The 21,594-nt window shown below is 39.0% G+C and overlaps 2 protein-coding genes across 4 annotated transcripts; one reads left to right on the forward strand and one right to left on the reverse strand.

The window, feature by feature from the left end:
- The first annotated feature begins 6,180 nt into the window (after positions 1–6,180).
- LOC131316783 (ATP sulfurylase 1, chloroplastic-like) lies at positions 6,181–13,479 on the forward strand. Its single transcript, XM_058346230.1, has 5 exons — positions 6,181–6,931; positions 9,710–10,115; positions 11,270–11,530; positions 11,847–11,933; positions 13,093–13,479. The coding sequence occupies exons 1-5, from the start codon at positions 6,288–6,290 to the stop codon at positions 13,228–13,230; spliced, it is 1,536 nt and encodes a 511-aa protein (XP_058202213.1). The 5' UTR covers positions 6,181–6,287; the 3' UTR covers positions 13,231–13,479.
- Positions 13,480–13,609: 130 nt separating this feature from the next.
- On the reverse strand, positions 13,610–17,470 carry LOC131316776 (putative calcium-transporting ATPase 13, plasma membrane-type). 3 transcript variants are annotated; one of them, XM_058346219.1, is made up of 4 exons: positions 17,452–17,470; positions 16,702–17,381; positions 16,290–16,623; positions 13,610–16,202 (listed from the first exon to the last, which is right to left on the reverse strand). In XM_058346219.1, the coding sequence occupies exons 2-4, from the start codon at positions 17,223–17,225 to the stop codon at positions 13,860–13,862; spliced, it is 3,201 nt and encodes a 1,066-aa protein (XP_058202202.1). In that variant the 5' UTR covers positions 17,226–17,381; positions 17,452–17,470; the 3' UTR covers positions 13,610–13,859. The 3 variants fall into 3 exon arrangements, with proteins under 3 accessions (XP_058202202.1, XP_058202204.1, XP_058202203.1); XM_058346221.1 differs by lacking the exon at positions 17,452–17,470 and having other exon boundaries at positions 16,702–17,233; positions 17,320–17,375; XM_058346220.1 differs by lacking the exon at positions 17,452–17,470 and having other exon boundaries at positions 16,702–17,383.
- Between the last annotated feature and the right edge of the window lie 4,124 nt (positions 17,471–21,594).

Raw genomic sequence — 21,594 nt, forward strand, 5'->3', positions numbered from 1 at the left:
CAACTTACAAGTCATCTCACATTGACCCAACTCATATCTTCTGCATTATCCATATTTTGATAATCCAAATACATATTAAACATTTAAAATTTGAGAAAATAATTATGGGTCTCTACACTTGCCAAGACCGCTTGACTAAGCTTCATACCAAGGAGTTAACACGCCTCGCTTAGACCAAAAAGGCTAGATTAATGAAATTCCGAAAATCAAGATTTTAAGCCCGAAGGTTTGAGAACCAAATAACTACCTAAGTCATCAGGAAAGATTACCCCGAGACTTGGCCTATCAACTACTCACACATAGCTAAAGCATAAAAGAAAGCATAAAAACGAGACATGACTTTTAACCGATGAAAACGAAAACAAACTTGATATTATAAAAGATCTAGTCCGTAGGAACAACTTTAATAAACGAGAAATTAACAAACGAGAATTACTTACTTGAGTTCTTAAGGAATTACACTAGAAAAGCTTGAAAGACCATTAATGGAGGAAAATTAAAAGCTATTAAAGACCTAGCTCCCAAAGGGGAGAGAGGAGACCCCTATTTATACACAATGGGTTTCTCTCTCCTCAAATATCTAAAAACATACTATAAAAGGCAAGTATTCCATAAATGGAAAGTCCAAAAAGTAGCAAAATATCTGGTCGGAAGCTCTCCGTATCGATACAGAATAAGCAAAGTATCGATACCACATCGTTAAGCTGAAAAGGCCAATCTCCCGTAACAATCCCGTATCGATACAGATTATGGCCGTATCGATACGGGACTCTCTGATTGGAAAGATAACAAACGCGTATCGATACGGTCCAAAATCCGTATCGATACGGGGAGCTTATCTCTGGTCTTCAGGCCAGCCTCCAAAACTTGACACCCGACGACCGTTGGCTTGCCCGATGCTCCTCGCCTTCGTTCTTTGGTCACTTTGGCACAAGTTCCACCGAGCGATGAGTCTTGAATTAACTTGGGGGTTGACTTTGCATCCAAAACACGCCTTTTAAGGGCGTTTTGCCTGAAACACTAAACAAACTACCTCACGAGCAATATCGACTAAAAACGACAATAAAAGCTAAAAGCACTTCTAACTAACGGACTTAAGCACCACGATCAAGCAATCTTAGGTGCGTATCATGTCTCAAACAGGGCCTTACTTCACATTTTCCGTCCAAATTTCTAATTTCCATTATCTATTGGACTAAATAGGTAACAATACGATAGTTGAGGGGATGAAATCATTAAATTGATAGTTTAGAGACTAAGTAGAGAAAATGGGCATAGTTTAGAGGATAAAAAGAAAAAAATCTTAACTCTTGAATTATGCAAAATAATTTCCACACTTTAAATTCGATAAAATTCATTCATTTTCAGTATTTAGTGACAAAATTACATGAAAGCCCTACTTCTTCCACTAAGTAAGAGTAGGCTCACCCGGTGGTGCATGTTCAAATGGCTGCCAAGGCTATTTTTTCCTGCTTGCTACAATATCAAAAAGCCGACAATGACAATGACAATGTTTTTTTTTTGAACGGCGAAAAAGATAGATTTTATTAATCACGATAATGAAGTACATATAAGGGCAAGAAAAAATAGCATCACAATGTGAGAGTAACATCCCAACAAGGTTGACATCCTATCTCACGACAAACGACAATCAAATGCTTTTCAAGCCCGAGGATTGATAAGAAATCAACCCAAACCACTTACAAGAAAAATACCCAATGAAGCTTACAAAGATTTAAATAGAAGTTGAAAACTTCCCACTAAGCTCAGCCCAAAACAGCAGCTCAAGTCTTCTTTTTAACCCAACCAGTTGGAGATAACAAACTGGCTCGTCAGCAGATGAAAAAGACCCCACAATACAGGATACGGCCATTGCATCAATATGGATTATCTCATATCAGCAGCAACCCCAACTTATAGCAGTAGCAGCATTAGCGTCAAAATTAGCATCTTTCAGGCAGTAGCAGCATTAGCGTCAAAATTAGCGTCTTTCGGGATTCAACATTCTTCAGAGCAATACAATAGCACCAAAACCAAGGGATTGGCAGTTGAAGTTCAAAACAGCAGAAACAATCAGGTGGTGGCTTTTCTAAACATTAAGGTCCAAGCAATCCGGCATCAACAAAAAATTTCAAAGCACATCATCACCACTGAAAACATCAGACCAAGATAAGACCAGACACAAGGGTGAGACCAGACACAAGAAGGAGAATTCCCAAACAGACCAAACAGACCTTTCCCAAAGTAATCTTCTTTCCACAGTGCAACATGGACCATAAATGTTAACAAAAACACAATGAAAAGACTGAGCAAGAGTACCTCTCAAAATTATGAAGTTTCTAAAGCCCACTGTTTCCTCCAGACAAAAGACTTGTGGATTCCATACGCATAGAAGTCCCCCAGCTGTGTCAATCGCATCAACTTCCAGAAATTCACAATTGTCATTCCACCATATTGAATTAATGAATTCCTTAGATATAGACCTTTGTTTGGTTTCTTGAAAGAAAACCATATCCACCTTTCTTTCTTTAAGCATCTTCTTTATTCTAGCTCTTTTCTCCTTTTTGGTTAGCCCTCTAACATTCCAAGTGATGCTTCTAGAATTTCGCATCCTAATACTAAATGAATTCTTGTTTGGTAGAGCAAGCTCTCTCCATAACCACTTGTCTTGCTATAGCCATAATCTGTCCATTGACAGGAGTATTAATTTTTTTTTCTTGGGGAATTCTAACTCCACCTATTGTCATTTGTTGACGTCAAAAAAATAATAGTACGGGGTATCAATTTTTTCACTTCGTTCAACTATTTAATTTGAATGAAAAATGAGATGAGTTTAATCCAACGAATTTGATATTGTGCTAAAATGAAACCGAATTGGTGCAGTAAACTTTTCCTTGAATTAAGTGAGAGAAATATATATTTTAAAATTACAATTATTTTAGAACTATAAACACTTACACAAATTCACTCATATTTATATTGTGACCCCACATATGCTATACCTCCGGTATGTGTAGGATCCACCAAAAGAAGTGAATGTGTGTGTAAAGTAATTTGTTTTAGAGTTTTGGCTAACTGATCGAGCTAGCCCAGTTAATCCTAGATTTAACTCTTCTTAATTAATTTCTCTGAGTGCAATAAACTACTATTATGCAGAGTGATCTGCACGAAGAAGAGTTTAACTTAATTTTTTTAGGGGGTCTTTTTTTAATGCATTTAGGGGTCTTTTTCTAATGCATTTTTAATTTTCAATACTTTAGATTAATTTTTTAAGGTTAGTCGATCAGTAGTCTTGACTAAGAGAAGAAGGTTTATGACTAAAGTAAAATTAAAAATTCACTAAAAGCAAAAGCAAAATAAAAAAACTGTTGCCTTAACTAATCTATTTTTAACTTCAAATTACTTTTGTATATATTTTTAATTTCACTCATTGAGACGAATAAATTTTCAAAAATTTTGACGTAAAACAAAGAAAAAATTTAAATGCCAAAAGTTTCAATACAATTAATTTAGTTAAAACTCTCTCGAAGTAGTGGTGCCTCTCACTATCTAATTAACATGCGATATCGTAATAAACTTTCATGATAATGATAACTACTTATTTAATTTCCATTTCTTTTTAATCGTTGTTTCATTTTCTCATCCTGAGTTATCCGGTAAATTAGTCATGTTTTGTAATATGTAAAACCAAAATGATACGCCTACAACAGAGTTTTACAACATCCACTTACAATGCATCTCTCGCCGTCAAAAAGTACTACCTTGGTTTGCTTTGACAGTTAGGAGCGTGCGTGCGAAATCGGCTGGGTTTCCCCAGCCGGGGATGACAGTGGCGGCTGATGGCGGTGGGTGGTGGTTGGAGGTTTTTGGGGCGGTTGTCCGTGTGTTGTGGATCTGTGGCGGAGCTGTGGTTTGCTCTGTGTGTCTCGGTTGGCAGGTGTGGTGGTGGCGGCGTTGGGTGGCTGTGCGTTTTGTTTTGCAGGGTTTGGTTTTGGGTGGTTGTTTTGGTGTTGGGCCTGGCCCGTTTTTAGGTGTTTGGGTTTTTTTTTGGGTCTCGTTGTTGGTTTTTTACCAACTTCGGGTTTTAGGTGTTTTTATCTTCCTAGTTGGGCTCAGCATGTTGAGTCTAAATTAGTTCTTCTGTATAGTTAGGAGATGAGGGTCTTGAGTGGTCAGACCGGTGTTCCCAAGTTCCTATTGACTCAGTACTTGTGTTTTGAGTTAATGAAATCTATCTTTTTACCGAATACAAAAAAAAAGGACTATTTCTTTTACCGATAAAAGTTGTTTTTAAAAATTCGGATCATTGATTGCTGAGATGGACGGCGAGAGATGCATGTTGTAAGGGGATGGGCGTGTGTAACATTGTTGTAAAACCAAAAGAAAGGGCCAGAAAGGAAGAAAGTACTGGAACAAAAAAGAAAACTTGAGATACATTTTATTGATTTCGTATCATGCATAAAGGGTGGATTTGGCTCAAAATAACTTATTTTTTTTGTACTTATTCAATTTTTTTTTTGTAATTGATAATTTTGCGTCAAACTTTTGTGACTTATTGATTCTTCTCATCAAGAGAAATAAAAAAAATAGAAAAAAATTGATCGAAACTCATAATTTTTTAAAAAGACAAAATAAGTCAAGAAGATCAGAAATTGTCTTTTTGAATTTTTCGCTTTATTCAAAAAATTATAAGATTCGATTATAATGTTATACTTTTTCAATTCCTCTCATTGAGGTAAATTAATAAGTCACAAGAATTTGATGCAAAATAAACAAATGCAAAAAAATAATAATAATTAAATAGAGACAGAAAATAAATCGCTTGATTTTTTAATCCAAACCCATCTTTTACATGAGTTGTCCTTCAATTTATTTTGTCCGACCAAATTCGCATCTTTTTATAAAAGTGTTCTTTTCGTGGGACATATTGAGAAATTAGTAGGAAAAGAAGGTTAATCCGTATCTTTCGCGTCCCGTCGTTGGATTCTTGACAAGGAAGATCACTCTCTGGATTCTCTAATGAGCCTTTTTCACGGAGTCTGTTTACGGAGTTGTTCAATCTCGTGTATTCATTTTGATTTTAAACGGTTTAGATTTTAATAAAAAAAATTCAGAGAAAAGTTAATCACAATCAACTATTACCAATAATTGATTTTCAATTTGGATCGTCATGATTGAGCTCTATAACTTCTTATTTACGGAACAGCCGTAAAAAGATTTTCTCTTCTCTGATAAAAGGAGGAGTAGTGGAGTATCTTTTGTTTAGGAGTAATAATGCAAGACCATCTACGTGGTGAAAAAGACGTACGTGAGTGGAGGTTGTTTTTTGTTTTTAAGAGCGAGAAATGCATGCTTTGTTTGGATTGTTTTCTTAAAAAATATTCTCCACTCAAAAAATATTCATTATTTCTACGTTCAATTATTATTCACTTCTATCTCTAATTATTATTTTCATTTTTCTTTCTATTTTTTTCTAATTATTACTCTCATTTCTCTCTCTACTCATAACCTTACAAAATTTTTCAAAAACTCATCCAAAAATAGCATGCTCATTTAAACATCAAAAGTGCTACACACACAACGGTTATGTAAAATACAACGGTTATGTTAAACTTATCCATGGAAATTTTTTTTTTAAATCTAGACCGTCCAAATACATCTGGACAGTCAGAATTACACACACAACCAACACAACGGTTGTGTAAGTAGCATTTTTGTTTAAACAATTAAAATGAACTCGGACCCCGGGACAACATGGGTGTTGTCCTTTATTTTATCTGGGTCGTCCATTTCGGCAATGGACGGCTCAAATTTTATCTCAGCCGAATAGATCTCAGTCATCCATTCGTTTATTATCGAGACAAAATCTGAATCGTCTATTGCCAGAATTGAATGGCTCGGATGGACAACAGGATCCCCGGGTTGGCGGGTTCAATTGGAATCTGATTTCTACAATTTCGTCTCTATCAAATAGTTAAGTTGAACCACGAGAGATACTCTAAAAAACAAATGTTTCTAATCATTGTTGTGGGCTATGGCCCAAAACTGGACCGAACTGAAGGGTAATAAACTGGATTGGACACTAACCCGATATAAAGATCCCACCCAAACAACAACAAAGGGTCTTTTTGGGATTTCCCCTCCCACCTTTATGTTGTGGAGTAGGGTGCCCCATTCCGTATGATAATCAATCCTTTCGAAATCACTCCCTTAACTGTGATTAAATGCAGATAGTTCAGGAAAACTGTCCAGGTTCATCGTCCCAAGTTGGAGTGGGTGTCTAAAGAATGAACTGTCTGAAGAATGAATATAGTAATCCCATTATAGTAATCCAAAAATCAAACCCAAAAAATCTTAAATTTGAATCCGTACAAGGCACCGGACTCTCTAATTACACAGAAACCAATCAGATGCAGACCTTAATCAATCGGTCTCCACCTCCAATGCCATCCATGTCCTCCTCCCTCCTCAAAACCCCACCTCCCTCTCTCTCTCTCCCCAAACCTAACAAAACCCATTTCTCCCACCTCCCCGTCTCTCTCCTCAAACCCCCCAGAAGGACCCGAATCCAATGCAGCCTCATCGACCCGGATGGAGGAAAACTCGTCTCACTCCTCGTCGAGGAAACCCAGAGGGAGTCCAAGAAGAGACAGGCCCTGTCCCTGCCTCGAATCGGGCTGACCCGGATCGATCTGGAGTGGGTCCACGTTCTCAGCGAAGGGTGGGCTAACCCGCTTAAAGGGTTCATGAGAGAGTCCGAGTTCCTCCAAACACTTCATTTCAACTCCCTGAGAGTTGAGAACGGCGCCGTCGTGAACATGTCGGTGCCGATCGTGCTCGCGGTTGACGACGAGCAGAAGGGGCGGATCGGGGAGTCGACCCGGGTGGCCCTGGTTGATGACGGGGGTGACCCGCTGGCTATTCTTAGCAAGTAAGGGCGTTTGGGTCTTTTCCGTTTCTTATTCGGTTACGGTCTGGTTTTTGTTGGAGAAAGATTTTTGCACACCAATGTTTCTAAAAATGCAGTTCATAATTTACGCAATAAATGATGGGAGTATATCTTAGAGTGCATTTATAAAATAAAAAAAATAGAGGGTAAAAAACATTTACTCTTTTGTTTTGAGTAATTATTTTTCAAATACGCTGAGCAAAAAAAAAAAATTCACGTACGCTTCCATAAATGTACTTAAAAGTTGTCTCTGTTGTAAATAGTGGTGATTTTGGTTTCGGGGTGAAATTTCCGAAGACCGATTCAGTTCGGTTTGGTTCAAATATTTTCAGGACCGATCTCGACCAAAGTTGAGTTGAGTTGAGTTGAGTTGAGTTCGGTTTGGGGTGGGGTGGGGTCGGTCCGGTTGGTGATTTCCGTCCACCCGAAATATAAAATTTTCATTTAATTTAAAGTGTATATATGTAAAATATATAAAATATATAGTCGTTCGGTTCGGTCCGGCGAGAATTCCGGGAAACCGAGACCGAACCGATTTCGGATCGGTTCAGTTCGGTTCGGTCCAGAAAAATTCCGCCATCACCCCAATCAATCAGTCGGTTTTTTCGGGTTTTTTTCAGTCCGGGAGAAGGTCTCTTCGCTCGAAGGGTATCGTGATTGTTGAGATGGACGGTTGTAATAACACATTTTCCCGGAGGAGACTGGAAGAGTCCTTTTAAATCCGGCCCATTGAAAACACTTTTGGACCGCTAGAATGATGCACTATAGCCCTGTAGTGCATAGGCAGAGGCGCACTACAGGGTCTCCAATTCTGTGCTGGAAACAAATTTTGTAGTTTATATTGTAAAAAAAGTGGGGTGCAAAAATCTTTTTATTTCTTTTTTTTTTTTTGGGAGGGGGGGCCGGGTTGGGTTTATCTAGATTGTGTTCTGGTTAGGTTTTTTACATGGTTAAGGGTTTTTTTTTGTGCTTAAAACAGTTTTTAACTTTTCAGTTTGTGACTGAAATAAGACAATATGGACTGAAGTTTTATCATATCGAATTTTTTGGGGTCCTTTGTAGACATTAGACATTTCATTCATATGTTTTAATTTTTGGATTATTAGAATTAAGGTGAATCTGTAAACTAACAAATATCCACCAGAAGTTAAAAGAAAGAGGTTCAGTGAAAGATGGTCTGAAACAAAACTAAAGTCATTTGTATGAAATCAGTAGAAGCGGGTTGCTATTAGTCATCTGATAGTTTTGATGCTTCATTTTTAAGATTCAATGATTATGCTGTTGTTCTGATCTACAAATATACAAATTAGATTGGCAAAGTGACATGTGGAGATTTAGTTATTTCTGAAGATTAAGCATTCTCTAAATTAGATGTTTGAGTAAAGGAAGGATAACTGCTTGCTGGCTGGGAGATGTATGAGCCGTAAGGCCCGTAACGTCCACGTACGGCTCCATGAGGAGGGCGGCGGACAGAAATCAATGTTCTTTTTTTGGTAGGAGTAGTTTAAAATGGGATTGTTGAGTGTAGGATTTGGACTTAAGTTCTATGAAGTTGGAAAGTGCACGTGTCCTTACAGTAATCTTAAGAACTTCCTTAGGTTGAACGGTGGCCTGTGGGATAGTTTAACTTTAGAAGCTTGGTAAGTTTTCAGGTTAGGTAGTAGCTTAGACAATGGGCTCTTGGAAGTGAGAAAGTAGAGTGAAAATGTATTGAGATAGAGTCAGGGTGATGAGATTTGCAGATATTGGTTATGTGGGTACATGTTTAATATAGTTTTGTACTAATAACCACCTATGAATTCAATTATTTGTCGTGCATTTTCAATTTGAAGAAAAGTCCTGAAGTATTGTTGTCTATGAATGCTTCATATTCCATATTCTTATCCTCACTGAGCAAATCAGAGACGTTAATGTGTTCTTCATGTTTTATAAATTTTTCCGGTGGTAACATTACCCGCACGTAGGAGTCGGATGCCCGTCATGGATTTAACAAATTTAAGCATGCATCAATTTAGTGAAAAGCATGCAGATTCCAAACAACTTTCAAGTGATCAAATTGAGTCCTTGGGCCCTTTTGAGTATGATACACTTATCAATGAGCTCGGTCTTACCCTGCAATTTACCATTCCTTTTGTTTTCCTCAATACATTATTGCGGCCTCTGCAGTACATATCCCTTTATATATTTCTGAGATGCTCAGTATGCTTTGGATATCAACAAGAAAGTCTAAGAATTTTGTCAAGCTCCCTATTTCTATCCACTCCATGGATTCATCCTATATTATTGCAGTGAAATTATTCCCGTAAATTGCAGAATCGATGAACCTTGAAGAGTAGGAGTTATTTCTTCTCAAGCCAATTCGCTTCACATACATTTTAGTTGGTGAGTGAATGAAATAATATCCAGTATTCTAGTCAAAATCGCTTCTACTTAATTGCCAGTCACTTCAGGGAATTAGGCAAAATTATCGAAGTACTCTCCTGACTCCTCCCGTAAATATGGACACCTTCCATTGGACATAAGAATCTACTTCACTGAGTATGTGCTATCGTTGGTATGACTGGATTTCAATGTTTGGTTCAAGCCCGTGTTTTATCAAAAAAATTCGATGTTCGCCTGTTTGTTTTATGTACTCTTTATGAATCATATTTGTCTATATTTATTTATAATTTACAATACCATTTAGTTAATAATCGTGTAAACCAATGGGTTGCCAAGAGTTTCTAACGTGCTCTCCCTTTATGCAATGAATATCTCTAGTATTGAGATCTACAAGCACAACAAAGAAGAACGAATAGCAAGAACTTGGGGTACAACTGCCCCTGGTTTACCTTATGTTGAGGAAGCAATCACCAATGCTGGGAACTGGCTCATTGGAGGTGACTTAGAGGTGATAGAGCCGATCAAGTACAACGACGGTCTTGATTGCTTCCGAATGTCTCCTGCAGAACTCCGTGAGGAATTCAAAAGGCGTAATGCTGATGCTGTGTTTGCTTTCCAACTAAGGAACCCTGTGCACAATGGGCATGCTTTGCTTATGACAGACACACGTCGTCGGCTACTTGAGATGGGATACAAGAATCCTGTGCTATTGCTTCATCCGTTGGGAGGGTACACAAAGGCGGATGATGTTCCCCTTAGTTGGAGAATGAAGCAGCATAAAAAGGTTCATATGCTATTATCTTTGGCCGTGTGGCTTTTTCTTTTTCCTTTTTCTTTTTCTCGTACGTGGATTGATTGACAAGACCTAGGTTGGAGACTATGTAGCACCGACACTTCGTTGGAAGCAAAGTGTCAGTGTCGGACACGTGTCTGACACTTAATCTCAAAGTGTCCTATTTTTTTGTTTCCCAATATTTGGGGTTGAACACTCTCCCGATACTGTAAAGACACAAAAAACACTTTACGGACACTTCGGGACACTTTAAAGACAATCATGAAAGTGTCCCTAAAGTGTCCTTGGACTGTCGAAGAGTGTCCCACCCCTAACTATTGAAAAAAAATAAGACATTATGAGATTAAGAGTCGGATACGCGTTGGACACCGGTACGTTGCTTCTGGCGAAGTGTCGATGTACGTAGAATTTGTATATATATACATATATACACACGAATATATATGCATACATCAACGTGTCCCCCCAACATGTTGAGTCCCCCATTTTTTGGAAATATGTGTGTCGGTGTCGTGTCTGTGACATGTCCATGCTACATAGGTTGGAGATAAAAGCGCTGTCGTCCCAATACAATTTGGCGTCTAAAGTCAAATTTCTCAGTGAACATTTTTTATTTGTTTTTTGCAAGCAGAGGCAGTTTTTTGCTTTGCATCGTGATACTGTGTTTGTTACATATAATCTGTTATGTAATTAACTCCATTTAGGATTGTGGTTTTAGGAATTCGGTTTTTAAAAAGTCATCGGTAAAGGGGGCTTTAACAAATAAAAAAATTGGGTAATTTTCAGTGGAACTTGAGGTCAGTATTGGCCTGTATTAGTCTTAAAATCTGGGCTTATTCTTGTATGTGGTTTTGTTGTGGATATTATACTCAAACCTTTCTTTTGGACATGGAGCCTAAGGCAGACTTAGGTTTTTGTCCCCTTAGTTCTGTAACTTCTGTTCAGAGCTGTGTTTGGATCCTGGATTAGTGGAGGGAAAGGAAAAGTAATGGGAAAAGGCATGCAAACATTGTAAAATTATTTTTAGTATTGTGTCTCCTGTTTGGGGAAATATAGACATCGAGGGACTGTGAAATGAGCTCTGCTGAGCACGGCTATTTGCCTCCTTTGCTCATTTTGCTTGCCAATTTAAACTGGTTTCTCAGGTTCTGGAAGACGGTGTTCTTGATCCAGAGACAACTGTGGTTTCTATATTCCCATCACCAATGCACTATGCGGGTCCTACAGAAGTGCAGTGGCATGCAAAGGCTCGGATTAATGCGGGGGCCAACTTTTATATCGTTGGTCGGGACCCAGCTGGTATGAGCCATCCAGTTGAGAAAAGAGATTTATATGATGCTGACCATGGGAAGAAGGTCCTGGGCATGGCTCCTGGATTGGAAAGGCTAAACATCCTGCCTTTCAAGGTGTGCAAATCACCATATACCTATTAATTTACAGTCTATCCTGGTTTTCATGTTTTGTACCCCCTTTAATTGAAGCTTATTTAGTTTCAATTTGAAATTACATTCTTAGGAAAAATTGTACTTCGAAAGCCCTTTGGGAACTTAGTCTCACTTTCTGAGTTTTCAACATAGCTGCCTTTTCAGCATAAAAAATCTTGGAAAGCCAACTTTTAAAAGCAGTGGTTAGCGCTAAATTACTGGAAACACACAAGGGATTGCACTTGTCCTTCAAATTAGTGAGACCTTGACTATTCATTGATGTTATGTACAACTGCAGGTGGCTGCATATGATAAGACTCAGGGTAAGATGGCATTCTTTGATCCTTCAAGGTCTCAGGACTTTCTGTTCATTTCAGGAACAAAGGTACTTTCAGACTCGTAGTAGCACCAACTTATATTTCTATCTGAAAAGTGGCTAAAACATGTCAAAAGACAAAAAATGATTCCTTGGACTTGGAAATGCCTTGGGCTGCCTTTGGGTTTACGGGTTTGAAACTAACAGATTTTGCATCACTTATTTGCTTTGTATTTGTATCCACTAAATCATTTTTAAGTCTCCATTTCAAAATGGATTGCAGAGATTTAGATTGTCTAATTTGAAATGACTTCGACAAGAGTTAGTTTGAATCTCTCTACCCTAGTAATCTACCTTTACTTTGCATGAATTTCAACAAAATACATCTTTTCTATCTGTGTGTATTCATCTACTTAATAATTAGGGCAAATCCACTTTGACCCCCCGTGGTTTGGGCCATGTGTGGATACACCCCTTGTGGTTCAAAAGTGAGCACATAACACCATGTGGTTTGTGAAATGTGCAAACACACCCCTTGCCGTCATGTTTTCCATCCATATCAACAAAATTTTGAATTTTGGGAAAAAAAATATAAGAGGAAAATACCCTTTTGCCCTTTTCTTTATCCCTTCCTTCAATCCTTCAAATTGGTGTTACCGCCGCCTCCTCCTTCAATCCTTTTCCCTCCCATGCCTCCACTTCCTCCATCAACCACAATCGCACCAAACTCCCTCCTGCCCCCGATGATATTTCAAATTTTTTGGAAATGGGGTCTACTACAGCTTTTGACGGTGGGGGAGAGGAAGAGAGAAAATGAGGGAGGGAGCGAAGGAGGGAGAGAGAGAGAGAGAGAGGTGACGAAAAAAAGTCTTTTAATGCTATGTATGATAATATGGATGGAAAATATGACGGCGGGGGGTGTGTCTGCACATTTCACAAACCACAGGGTGTTATGTGCATACTTTTCAACCATAAGGGGGTGTATCCGCACATGGTCCAAGCCATAAGGGGTCAAAGTGGACTTTGCCTTTATAATTATCAGTCTACATCCAGTAGGTAATCTTCCTATATTTTGATTAAGGTAACCCTTCACTTCAAATCTGACTCATGCAAACATAGCTTTCATTTTGATGAATCAACCTAACTGAAAAAGACAAGAAGCGCACTACATTGGTGGTGTTACATGTAGACACTATTACTCAGTTGATTGGTTGCTTGAATACCACAGATGCGAGCGCTAGCAAAGAGCGGAGAGAACCCTCCGGATGGGTTTATGTGTCCCGGTGGTTGGAAGGTGTTGGTAGAATACTACGACAGTTTGGCTCCCACCGGTAATGGTAAAGTCGCTAAACCTGTGCCTGCTTAGAAGGATTTGCTTTTAGATTATGTTTTAGTTTGGGAGAAACTGAAAACTATATTCACTCTCCATTGGGTTATTTGTTCAAAGGTTGTAAAGATTCAGTGTCCAGATCTTGAATAAATCATGAGGCAGATTTGGCCTCGTGGCTGTCATTAGAGCTCCAAAGATGGCAGCTTGAAATTGTGCACTGTATCACATGGATATGTTGGTGAAGTACGTTTTTAGAGACTAATATATATATCTTGTTCTCCTTTTCTTCGGCCGTTTTTCCTTTTGTTGTTTGGGAAGATGATTCATAGTGGAACACCAGATCTGGAGATCACTCTAGAGACCGCTTCATCGACCGCGTTAATTGTATTTCAGGTTAAGTAAAGACCCCAACAAATGAGTACCCAAAACCATCACAACTGAAATTCGTTAAGACACAAAAAACACACTATCATATAAAGATGCAAAAAGCTACGTAAAAGGAGAAAACAAAAGAATCCACGAAGAGAGAGAGAGGAGAACAAAACACTATACAGAAAGAAAAGAACCTCCTATTAGGTTTTCACCATCGACTGCCGGTCCTGTCAGCTCTGCTGTTTTGTCATCTCTGTTGCTCTGTTGCTTTGCCAATTCTAACTCCAATGGCATCAAAGGGAAAGATGTATGAGGGAGGAGTGGACCTCGTCACCAGAGTTGGTGGCCGATGCCGGATCTAACTCCGACGGCATCAAAGAGAAGGATGTTTGAGGGAGGAGTGGAACCTTGTCACCGGAGTTGGTGGTGGATGCCAGATCTAACTCCGGAAGCGAAACCCCCTCCCCCAAAAGAAACGGTTTCTGTGGAACAGGAATCCACTTGACAACCCACCCAAGTGGCCAAGAAACTGAAGCAAACCCAACACAAAGCCCCCACTGCCACCAACTCAACCGTTCCGTATCTGCAAATGTCTTCAGAAACTCGACCATCACCACCTGAAGCATAATTGTCACCCCGACAATCCCCAAAAACAGCTTGTTCTTTTGAATTCCTTCAAACACATTCTTCTTCTCGAGCTTCCTCGCGTTGAATTCATTGAAAACTTGACACAACACGAAAACATTGAACATCAGAGTGTAATTCACATCCGCACTCACATTGAAAATCGCTCTGCCTTTGAATTGTAAGATAAGCATCACGGCAGTTTGGTAAAATGCCTGGCAGAGTAGGTTCCTCCACATAACGTTGGTTGTAAGGGGCTTTGTTCGACCCACCGGTGGTTTCTCCATTAGTTCTTTTGTGGGTTTTCCAGTGGCTAAAGCTAAAGCACCCAAAGTGTCCATAATGAAGTTGAGCCATAACAATTGGAGGGCGGAAAGCGGGACCCCACCAGCTGAAATCGCCGCCACAAAGTTGATGATAAGGGCAGCAACATTCACAGTAAGCTGAAACTGAATGAATTTCTGAATGTTGGTATAAACACATCTTCCCCACCTTAAAACAGTTGCCACATACACGAAATTGTCATCTAAGATGACAATGTCAGAGCTCTCTTTCGCCACTTCGGTCCCTTGTTTCCCCATTAATAGGCCTATGTCGGCTTTTTTTAGTGCTGGTGCGTCGTTGGTTCCATCTCCAGTGACTGCCACCACGTGGCCTTTTTGTTTTAAGCATTGCACCATTAGGAGTTTGTCAAATGCAGAAGAACTCGCCATCACGCAAATTTTGTCAATTTTCTCCGTTCGTTCCTCCGGACTGTAGTTTCTGAATTCCACCCCTTCTACTACTGCTCCGCTTTCCATGTCCTGATTAGGTTTCAGTATCCCACATTCGGTTGCTATAGCTTTAGCTAAGAAAATATTGTCACCCGTGATCATTTTCACGTTCACTCCCGCGTGTTGACACTCTTCGATGGCTTTTTTCACACCCGGTGGACATGGATAGTTCAAACCCACTATTCCCAAAAGGGTCAAGCTTTTCTCCTCTATGTTCATTTGGGTCTTTTCCCCTTCATTTACTTTCTCTGGAACTTGCTTGTGTGCAAAAGCGATCCATCGCAAGCTTTTAGCCACCATTCCTTGAATTATCCCGTCAAATTTCTTCCTTTCAACATCTCCCAAGACCTTGATGTTTCCATTGACATCGTAGTAATTCGAGCACATAGCCAGTACCATCTCTGCTGCACCTTTCCAGTGGAGATTCATCGTGTTTTCTCCCTTCTTCCTCATCAAAACACCGCTCCTTTTCTTCATCGAATTAAACGCATCAACATGTAGAATGTCACAACTCTGCTTAAGTCCCTCCATATCCATCTTCAGTTCCAAAACAGCCCAAGAAAGGATCGCCTTTTCCGTAAGGCTACCAGAGACCTCAAACTCAGACCCTGAAACAGTCTTACAAACCCAACCAGTTGTGTTCAAACCGACACTTTGGTGAAGTAATTCAACTACACTGCTTGCAATAGAAGACGAACCGTTTTCGTTTACAAAATCCTGCCCAAGCCAGAACTCTGTCACCTTCATCTGGTTAAGAGTAAGCATTCCGGTTTTGTCAGTACAAATAGTGGTAGCCGAACCAACTGTTTCGCAAGCAGAGAGCTTGCGAATCCGAATCATGGCGTGATCACTCCTCATCTGCCTCCTCGAATAAGCTAAAGTGAGAGTCACAGCCAAAGGCAACCTTTCTGGGATCGCAACATCCACTATCGTTACAGCAGCAGCTATGATTGCGAGGACAGAGTTTATGATGTTGCTGGCTTTGGTTTTGCTGCCGGTGTACTCTGTGTTCCCGTTCTCGTCCTTTGTGTTTCCGCTGAAGTACTGGATTAGTAAGATGACGAAGACTATGAACGCAACGGATAAACCAACTTTCTCGAGTAATGAGGTGAGTCTCTTGAGTTGAGATTTCAGTGGGGTTTGTTCATTGGAGTCCATGATGATTGTGTTCATGTTTTCTCCCCAGGTCGTGTTCATTCCAACTGAGGTGACTAGCATTCGACCACCCCCATCAGCTACCTGTTGGAAATTCAGACACCAAGCTATTTAATTTTACAGAAAGGATTTTAGGCAGTGTGTCATGACCCTATTTTCTTCAGTAAATACCTTGGTGCCAGATAACAAGAATGGATTCTGTGGAAGATCAACTTCGACAGGGTCGCTTTCTCCAGTTATGCTTGATTCTTCTACTAGCAACGAGTGCTCATCTATGAAAAATCCGTCAGCTGGAATTTGGTCTCCTTTCTTCAAGTAAACAACATCTCCCACAACAATATTGAAAATGGAAACTTGCTGCCGCCTTCCGCTTCTCACAACATCGACTTGGATTTTGCTGATTGCTCTGGATAACTTGACAAGCTGTCTGTTTTTCCTGAAGTTGCGTATTGCGGAGACTGCTATGCCTGGAAGCACTGCAGCAAATATGCTTCCTCCATCGTACCTATTAGGATTTAGATAGATTTTCAAAGAAAGAAATAGGCCAGAAAACTAAGAATCTTAAACCTTCAACAATACGTACCATCCTTCTCCCAAGCCATTCTCCTTGATGCCAAATCCAAGGGAAAGTGATGCAATTACTAAAAGTACCAAAGCAGTGGGATCTCTCAAAGCCTGGAACACGAAATAGAAGGGATTTTTCGCAGACGGACTTGGGTAAGTATTCGATCCAAACTCTTGGATTCGTCGCGAGACATCCTCATCGTCTCCAACAATCCCACCATCCAAATTTGTGTTCAGATGAGAAGCAAGTCCCTCAACTCCATTATATTGGGCAATCAGCTGGCCCAGATTTTTCTTCTTCACGATCTGGGTGAGGAGGGCTGGTTGATCAATGGTGGGAAAATGGAGGTGGGGTTCGAAGACATCGATAACAACTTGGTCTGATGAGTCCTGAACAGGGGAGGAGAAGGCCCATGAGCATTTGATGGTAAACAATGCCTTGGACCATCTCTTTTGGCTGCAGGGTTTAGCACTCAGGGGGTTACTGGGAATATCAAGCAGGGATGACTCCATGTCATCATGGAAGCATGCTTGGAATACCATGTCGTCGTCTTGATCAAAAAACACAAAACAAGATTTGGATTAGTACATGTGGAAAAGGAAGAGAGAAAATGGTGATAAGGAAAATGATTTTTACCAGAGAAAAGTAATGTGAAGAAGGGTTTAGATCTCTCTCTCTCTCTCTCTCTCTCTCTCTCTCTCTCTCTCTCTCTCTCTCTGTAATGTGAAGAAGGTTTTAGATCTCTCTCTCTCTCTCCAAATAAACAACTGCAAATGTGATGAGTTGCAATGCTATCTGCATCTCCTGTGGGGTATTTATAGATAGAGAAAGAGTGCCACAGACATTAGTAGGGGAATGTACGTACGCTGATTCGCGTATGAAACGTGTTGTATTACACCCGCCAAATCATTTCCTCGCACTTTCCTAGCTCAATCCAATTTCGTGAACGGAAACACTGCCGACACAGACTATTGTGCACAGATTTTTTGTGGGTCCACTTTTGGGTCCCACATAAATGATTTGATTTGTTCATTAATTTTTAAAATATTTTCATTAATTTTTAAAATATTTTTTTGATGGACTTTATAAAAAATCAGCTCGATAGGATACATGTAAGTGTTTGATTCAATCTTACAACTTTTTATTCACCTAGAATTCTGAATGGAAAGTTATGAGATTAGATCAGGCAGATAAATGTATTCTATCGAGCTGGTTTTTTACAGAATCTCTAAAAAAAATATAAATTAATGAACGGAGCGAATTATTTGTGTAGGCCACACAAAAAATCTGTGCACAATAGTCCGTGTCATTAGCACGGTTCTTTCGTGAAATCCATTTCTTTTGGAAAGTTTGATTGCCCACCTAAGCAACGGAGTGTTGTATCGTATAAAATAAAAAAAAAAAAACTTTTTTACGGATCAATCTTACTTATCCAAAAGTATTTTGGACGATTCGGATTGCAAACCAATTTTGATTGCCGAACTGGACAGACGAGATTGTGCGGAGCCGTGGATAACTTATCTCTTGTGTTGAATATACTTGTGTTGGATGCTTTCTCTGTGTATGAGGTCTGAGGGTAAATTACTTAGATGGTCACCTTGTACGTAATACGCGTGCGTAGACGCAGCGCCTATCCAGAAGCAAAACGGACGGCAGTGGTAGTTAATACGCGGTTTACAGGCACCTCATCTTAAACCTTAAAAAAAAGAAAAGAAAAAAAAAAGAAAAGAAAAAAAAGCTCCATATGTTACTATGAAAAATGAAACATAACCAAACAGGTTAGACATCTAGCCTGTTTGGTTGATTTCTTGTCTGGGTTTTGTCGGTGTTCGTTGCAATTTTTGATAGGGACCTCAACCATTTTGAGGGAGCTCGGTGTCTAGATGACTAACTCCACTACCAGTCTCTAGTAGGTCTGCATCTGTAGTACGTGAATGGAGCACGATGCTCGCGCGTAGGGTTTTAGACACTAAGTTTTGCTTTCTGTGTTTAATTGATTATATTTAGTTCAATCCGGATTGGATGTAGTATCTTATATCATATCTATTTTCGGAGGTTTCGGATTTAAAAAAAGAAAGAAGAAGAGTTGCATAGGGGAATCAAACCCATGTAACCAAAAGAAAAATGAGCACAAAATTAAGTATATAATAATAAAATTAACCCATCTAACCCATGTAACAAAATTAAGACATATCTTACTAACTACAAAAGTATATAACGCTTATTTTAAGTTAAATTAGATAAAAATGAGCACAAAATCTCAAACAAAATTATTAAAGTTTTAGAATGATCGAGCTAGTTTGTTAATAATTTTATTTTAAAATATTTCTTCTAGACGATTATTTTAATTTCGAATGGGAACACGCGTTCAAGTGGGGGAACATACCCCTTGGCGTGCCCTCGTTTAGGTCTGTCCCTGACCCCATTTATTGCTAATTTGTTTTAGGTTGAACCCTCAAAAAAAATTTAACATTATTACTAGTAATAACTTACCGATAGAAAGTTGGAAACGTAGAATTTAACGAACATTTTATGCCATAAGACGCCAAAGGGGAAGGGGGGAGGAAATGAGGCAAGAAGAGTGAGAAGCTAAAAATGCGTCATCTTTAGATGCCAGTAGTCAATTTAAGGAAAGTTTCATCTTTTTTGTTGCCTCATTATTGCCGGCCAAAGGAAAAGGGGAAGGGGAGAGGAAATGAGGTAGGAAGAGTGAGAAGCTAAAAATTTGTCGGTTGTGTTTGGTTGAGAGTTTAGTTTAGTTTAGTTTTGGTAGTAGGTGGAGAGAGAAATAGAGTAATGATTGAAAATAGGGATAATGATTGGAGAGAGATAGAGAGAGATGGGAAAGTAACAATTGTAAAAATAGGGTAATGATTGGAGAAAGAAATAAGGTAATGATTGAAAACAAAACTAAAACTAAACCACGAACCGAACAAAGCGGGTCATCTTTAGATGTCAGTCAATTTAAGGAAAGTATCATCTATTTTGTTGCTTCATTCTTGCCAGCCAAAGGAAAAGGGGAAGGGGAGAGGAAATGAGCTAGGAAGAGTGAGAAGCTAAAAATTTGTCATCTTTAGATGTCAGTCAATTTAAGGAAAGTTTCATCTATTTGTTGCTTCATTCTTGCCAGCCAAAGGAAAAGGGGAAGGGGAGAGGAAATGAGGTATGAAGAGTGAGAACCTAAAAATGCGTCTTCTTTAGATTTCAGGCAATTTAAGGAAAGTTTCATCTTTTTTGTTGCTTTTATGCTTGGGTCTTGTTAATATTTGCCATAGGAGCATATGTTAGAATTGCATTAACTTTTCCATTATACTCTCCTTTTTATGGGGAATGAAAAGTTATGTTAGTGTAATTCTTTGCTGGGAGAAGAGTACTAAATGTTTTATGCATGGACACAAATGCCCCCACTATTTTCCTGTGTCGTTCCCCCTTCCCCAACCAATCCTCAAGGACCCAAACAATGGAAATCCCTTGTACCATTCATGGTTCATATTTAAATAAATTGAAGAACTGCACACAAAAATCTTGCAATTCCGGATAAGATTAATGAAACTTAGCAAGCACAATGTTGACACAAAACACATTTCTCATTCTATCCTCTTCTCGCCATGTAAGCAATATTATGAAATACAACTTTAAAAAAGGGTTTTTGAATTTAAAAGATAATATATTATCAAAGTTAACAAGCTAAGCATATGTTTTTCAAAATTCATTTACACCACCAACCCTTTGAGCAGATATACACCAGCTTTTCTAAGTTTTTAGCCAAATTACATGTAATACCCATCCCGGATATTTAGTATTTTAAACTCATATTTTAATTGAATTATGTGTTTACAAGGTTAATTATTATTTGATGGGAATTTAACTAAATGCTATTGGTCGGTTGCATAAGTGGATGGGTGGTGTGGTTACACCACATAATTTTTCAAAAGGAGATATTTCTTAAATATCTCATTCCTCCCCCTTTCCCTGATATTTTTCGTGGAGAGAGAGAGAGAGAGAGAGAGAGAGAGAGAGAGAGAGAGAGAGAGAGAGAGACGCTGGGAGAAAGAAGAGGAGAAGGAGAAGAAGAGAAGAAAAGAAGAAGAGAAGAGAAGGGGATTTGCTTGTGGATGATCATTCTTTCTTAGAATTGAAGTCCTAACATGGTAATTCATGTTTTCTTGTATTTGATTTCATATTTAATTTGTTGAGTTCATATGTTTGGGGGTTGAAATCATGCCTAGAATAGATGGGCTTGGGTTAATTTGGATGTGGGTTGGAGTTCTTGGAGAAATTATGAACCTAGTCTTAAATCCCTTGAATTTGGTGTTTAGAACTTGATTTGATTCGTGGGTTTTGATGTTCTTGAGTAGCTCTTTGTTATGTACGAGTTTGAGCATGATTTTGTGAAGTTTTAGTGGGTTTTAGGTGAGATTTGAGTGGAGAAAAGGTTGGGAATCGGAGGATGAACAAACTGAATTTTCGCTGAAAACCCAGTCGGTACCCGTACCACTTTTTGGTGGTACCTGTACCGGCAGATCAGAATTGAAACATTTGGGTCGATTTTGGGTGGGTACCCGTACTGAGTTTTTGTGGTACCCGTACCTCTCGGGTAACTTTTCAGCAATTGTTGTGGAACTTGGGACGATCATATCTTTTTCATCCGAACTCCTTTTTGGGCAAATTATATATCGAAATTGATGTACTCAAAACGTACTTTCTAATGGTGGAGGTTTCATAACCCAATTCTAATCCTAAAAGAAGTTATGGTCAAAATATGGTGAAATGGTTATAAGTTTCCATATAGATTTTGGAGATTAAGTGCTACTCTAACTTTATGTATGCTTTGGTACACATATAGGTCTTTGAGATGGACATGTTTGTATTTGTTGGGTATTGTTTAATACCTAGTTAGCTCTACAACTC

Source organism: Rhododendron vialii, chromosome 2a, assembly GCF_030253575.1.
Source record: "Rhododendron vialii isolate Sample 1 chromosome 2a, ASM3025357v1".
Lineage (NCBI taxonomy): Eukaryota > Viridiplantae > Streptophyta > Magnoliopsida > Ericales > Ericaceae > Rhododendron > Rhododendron vialii.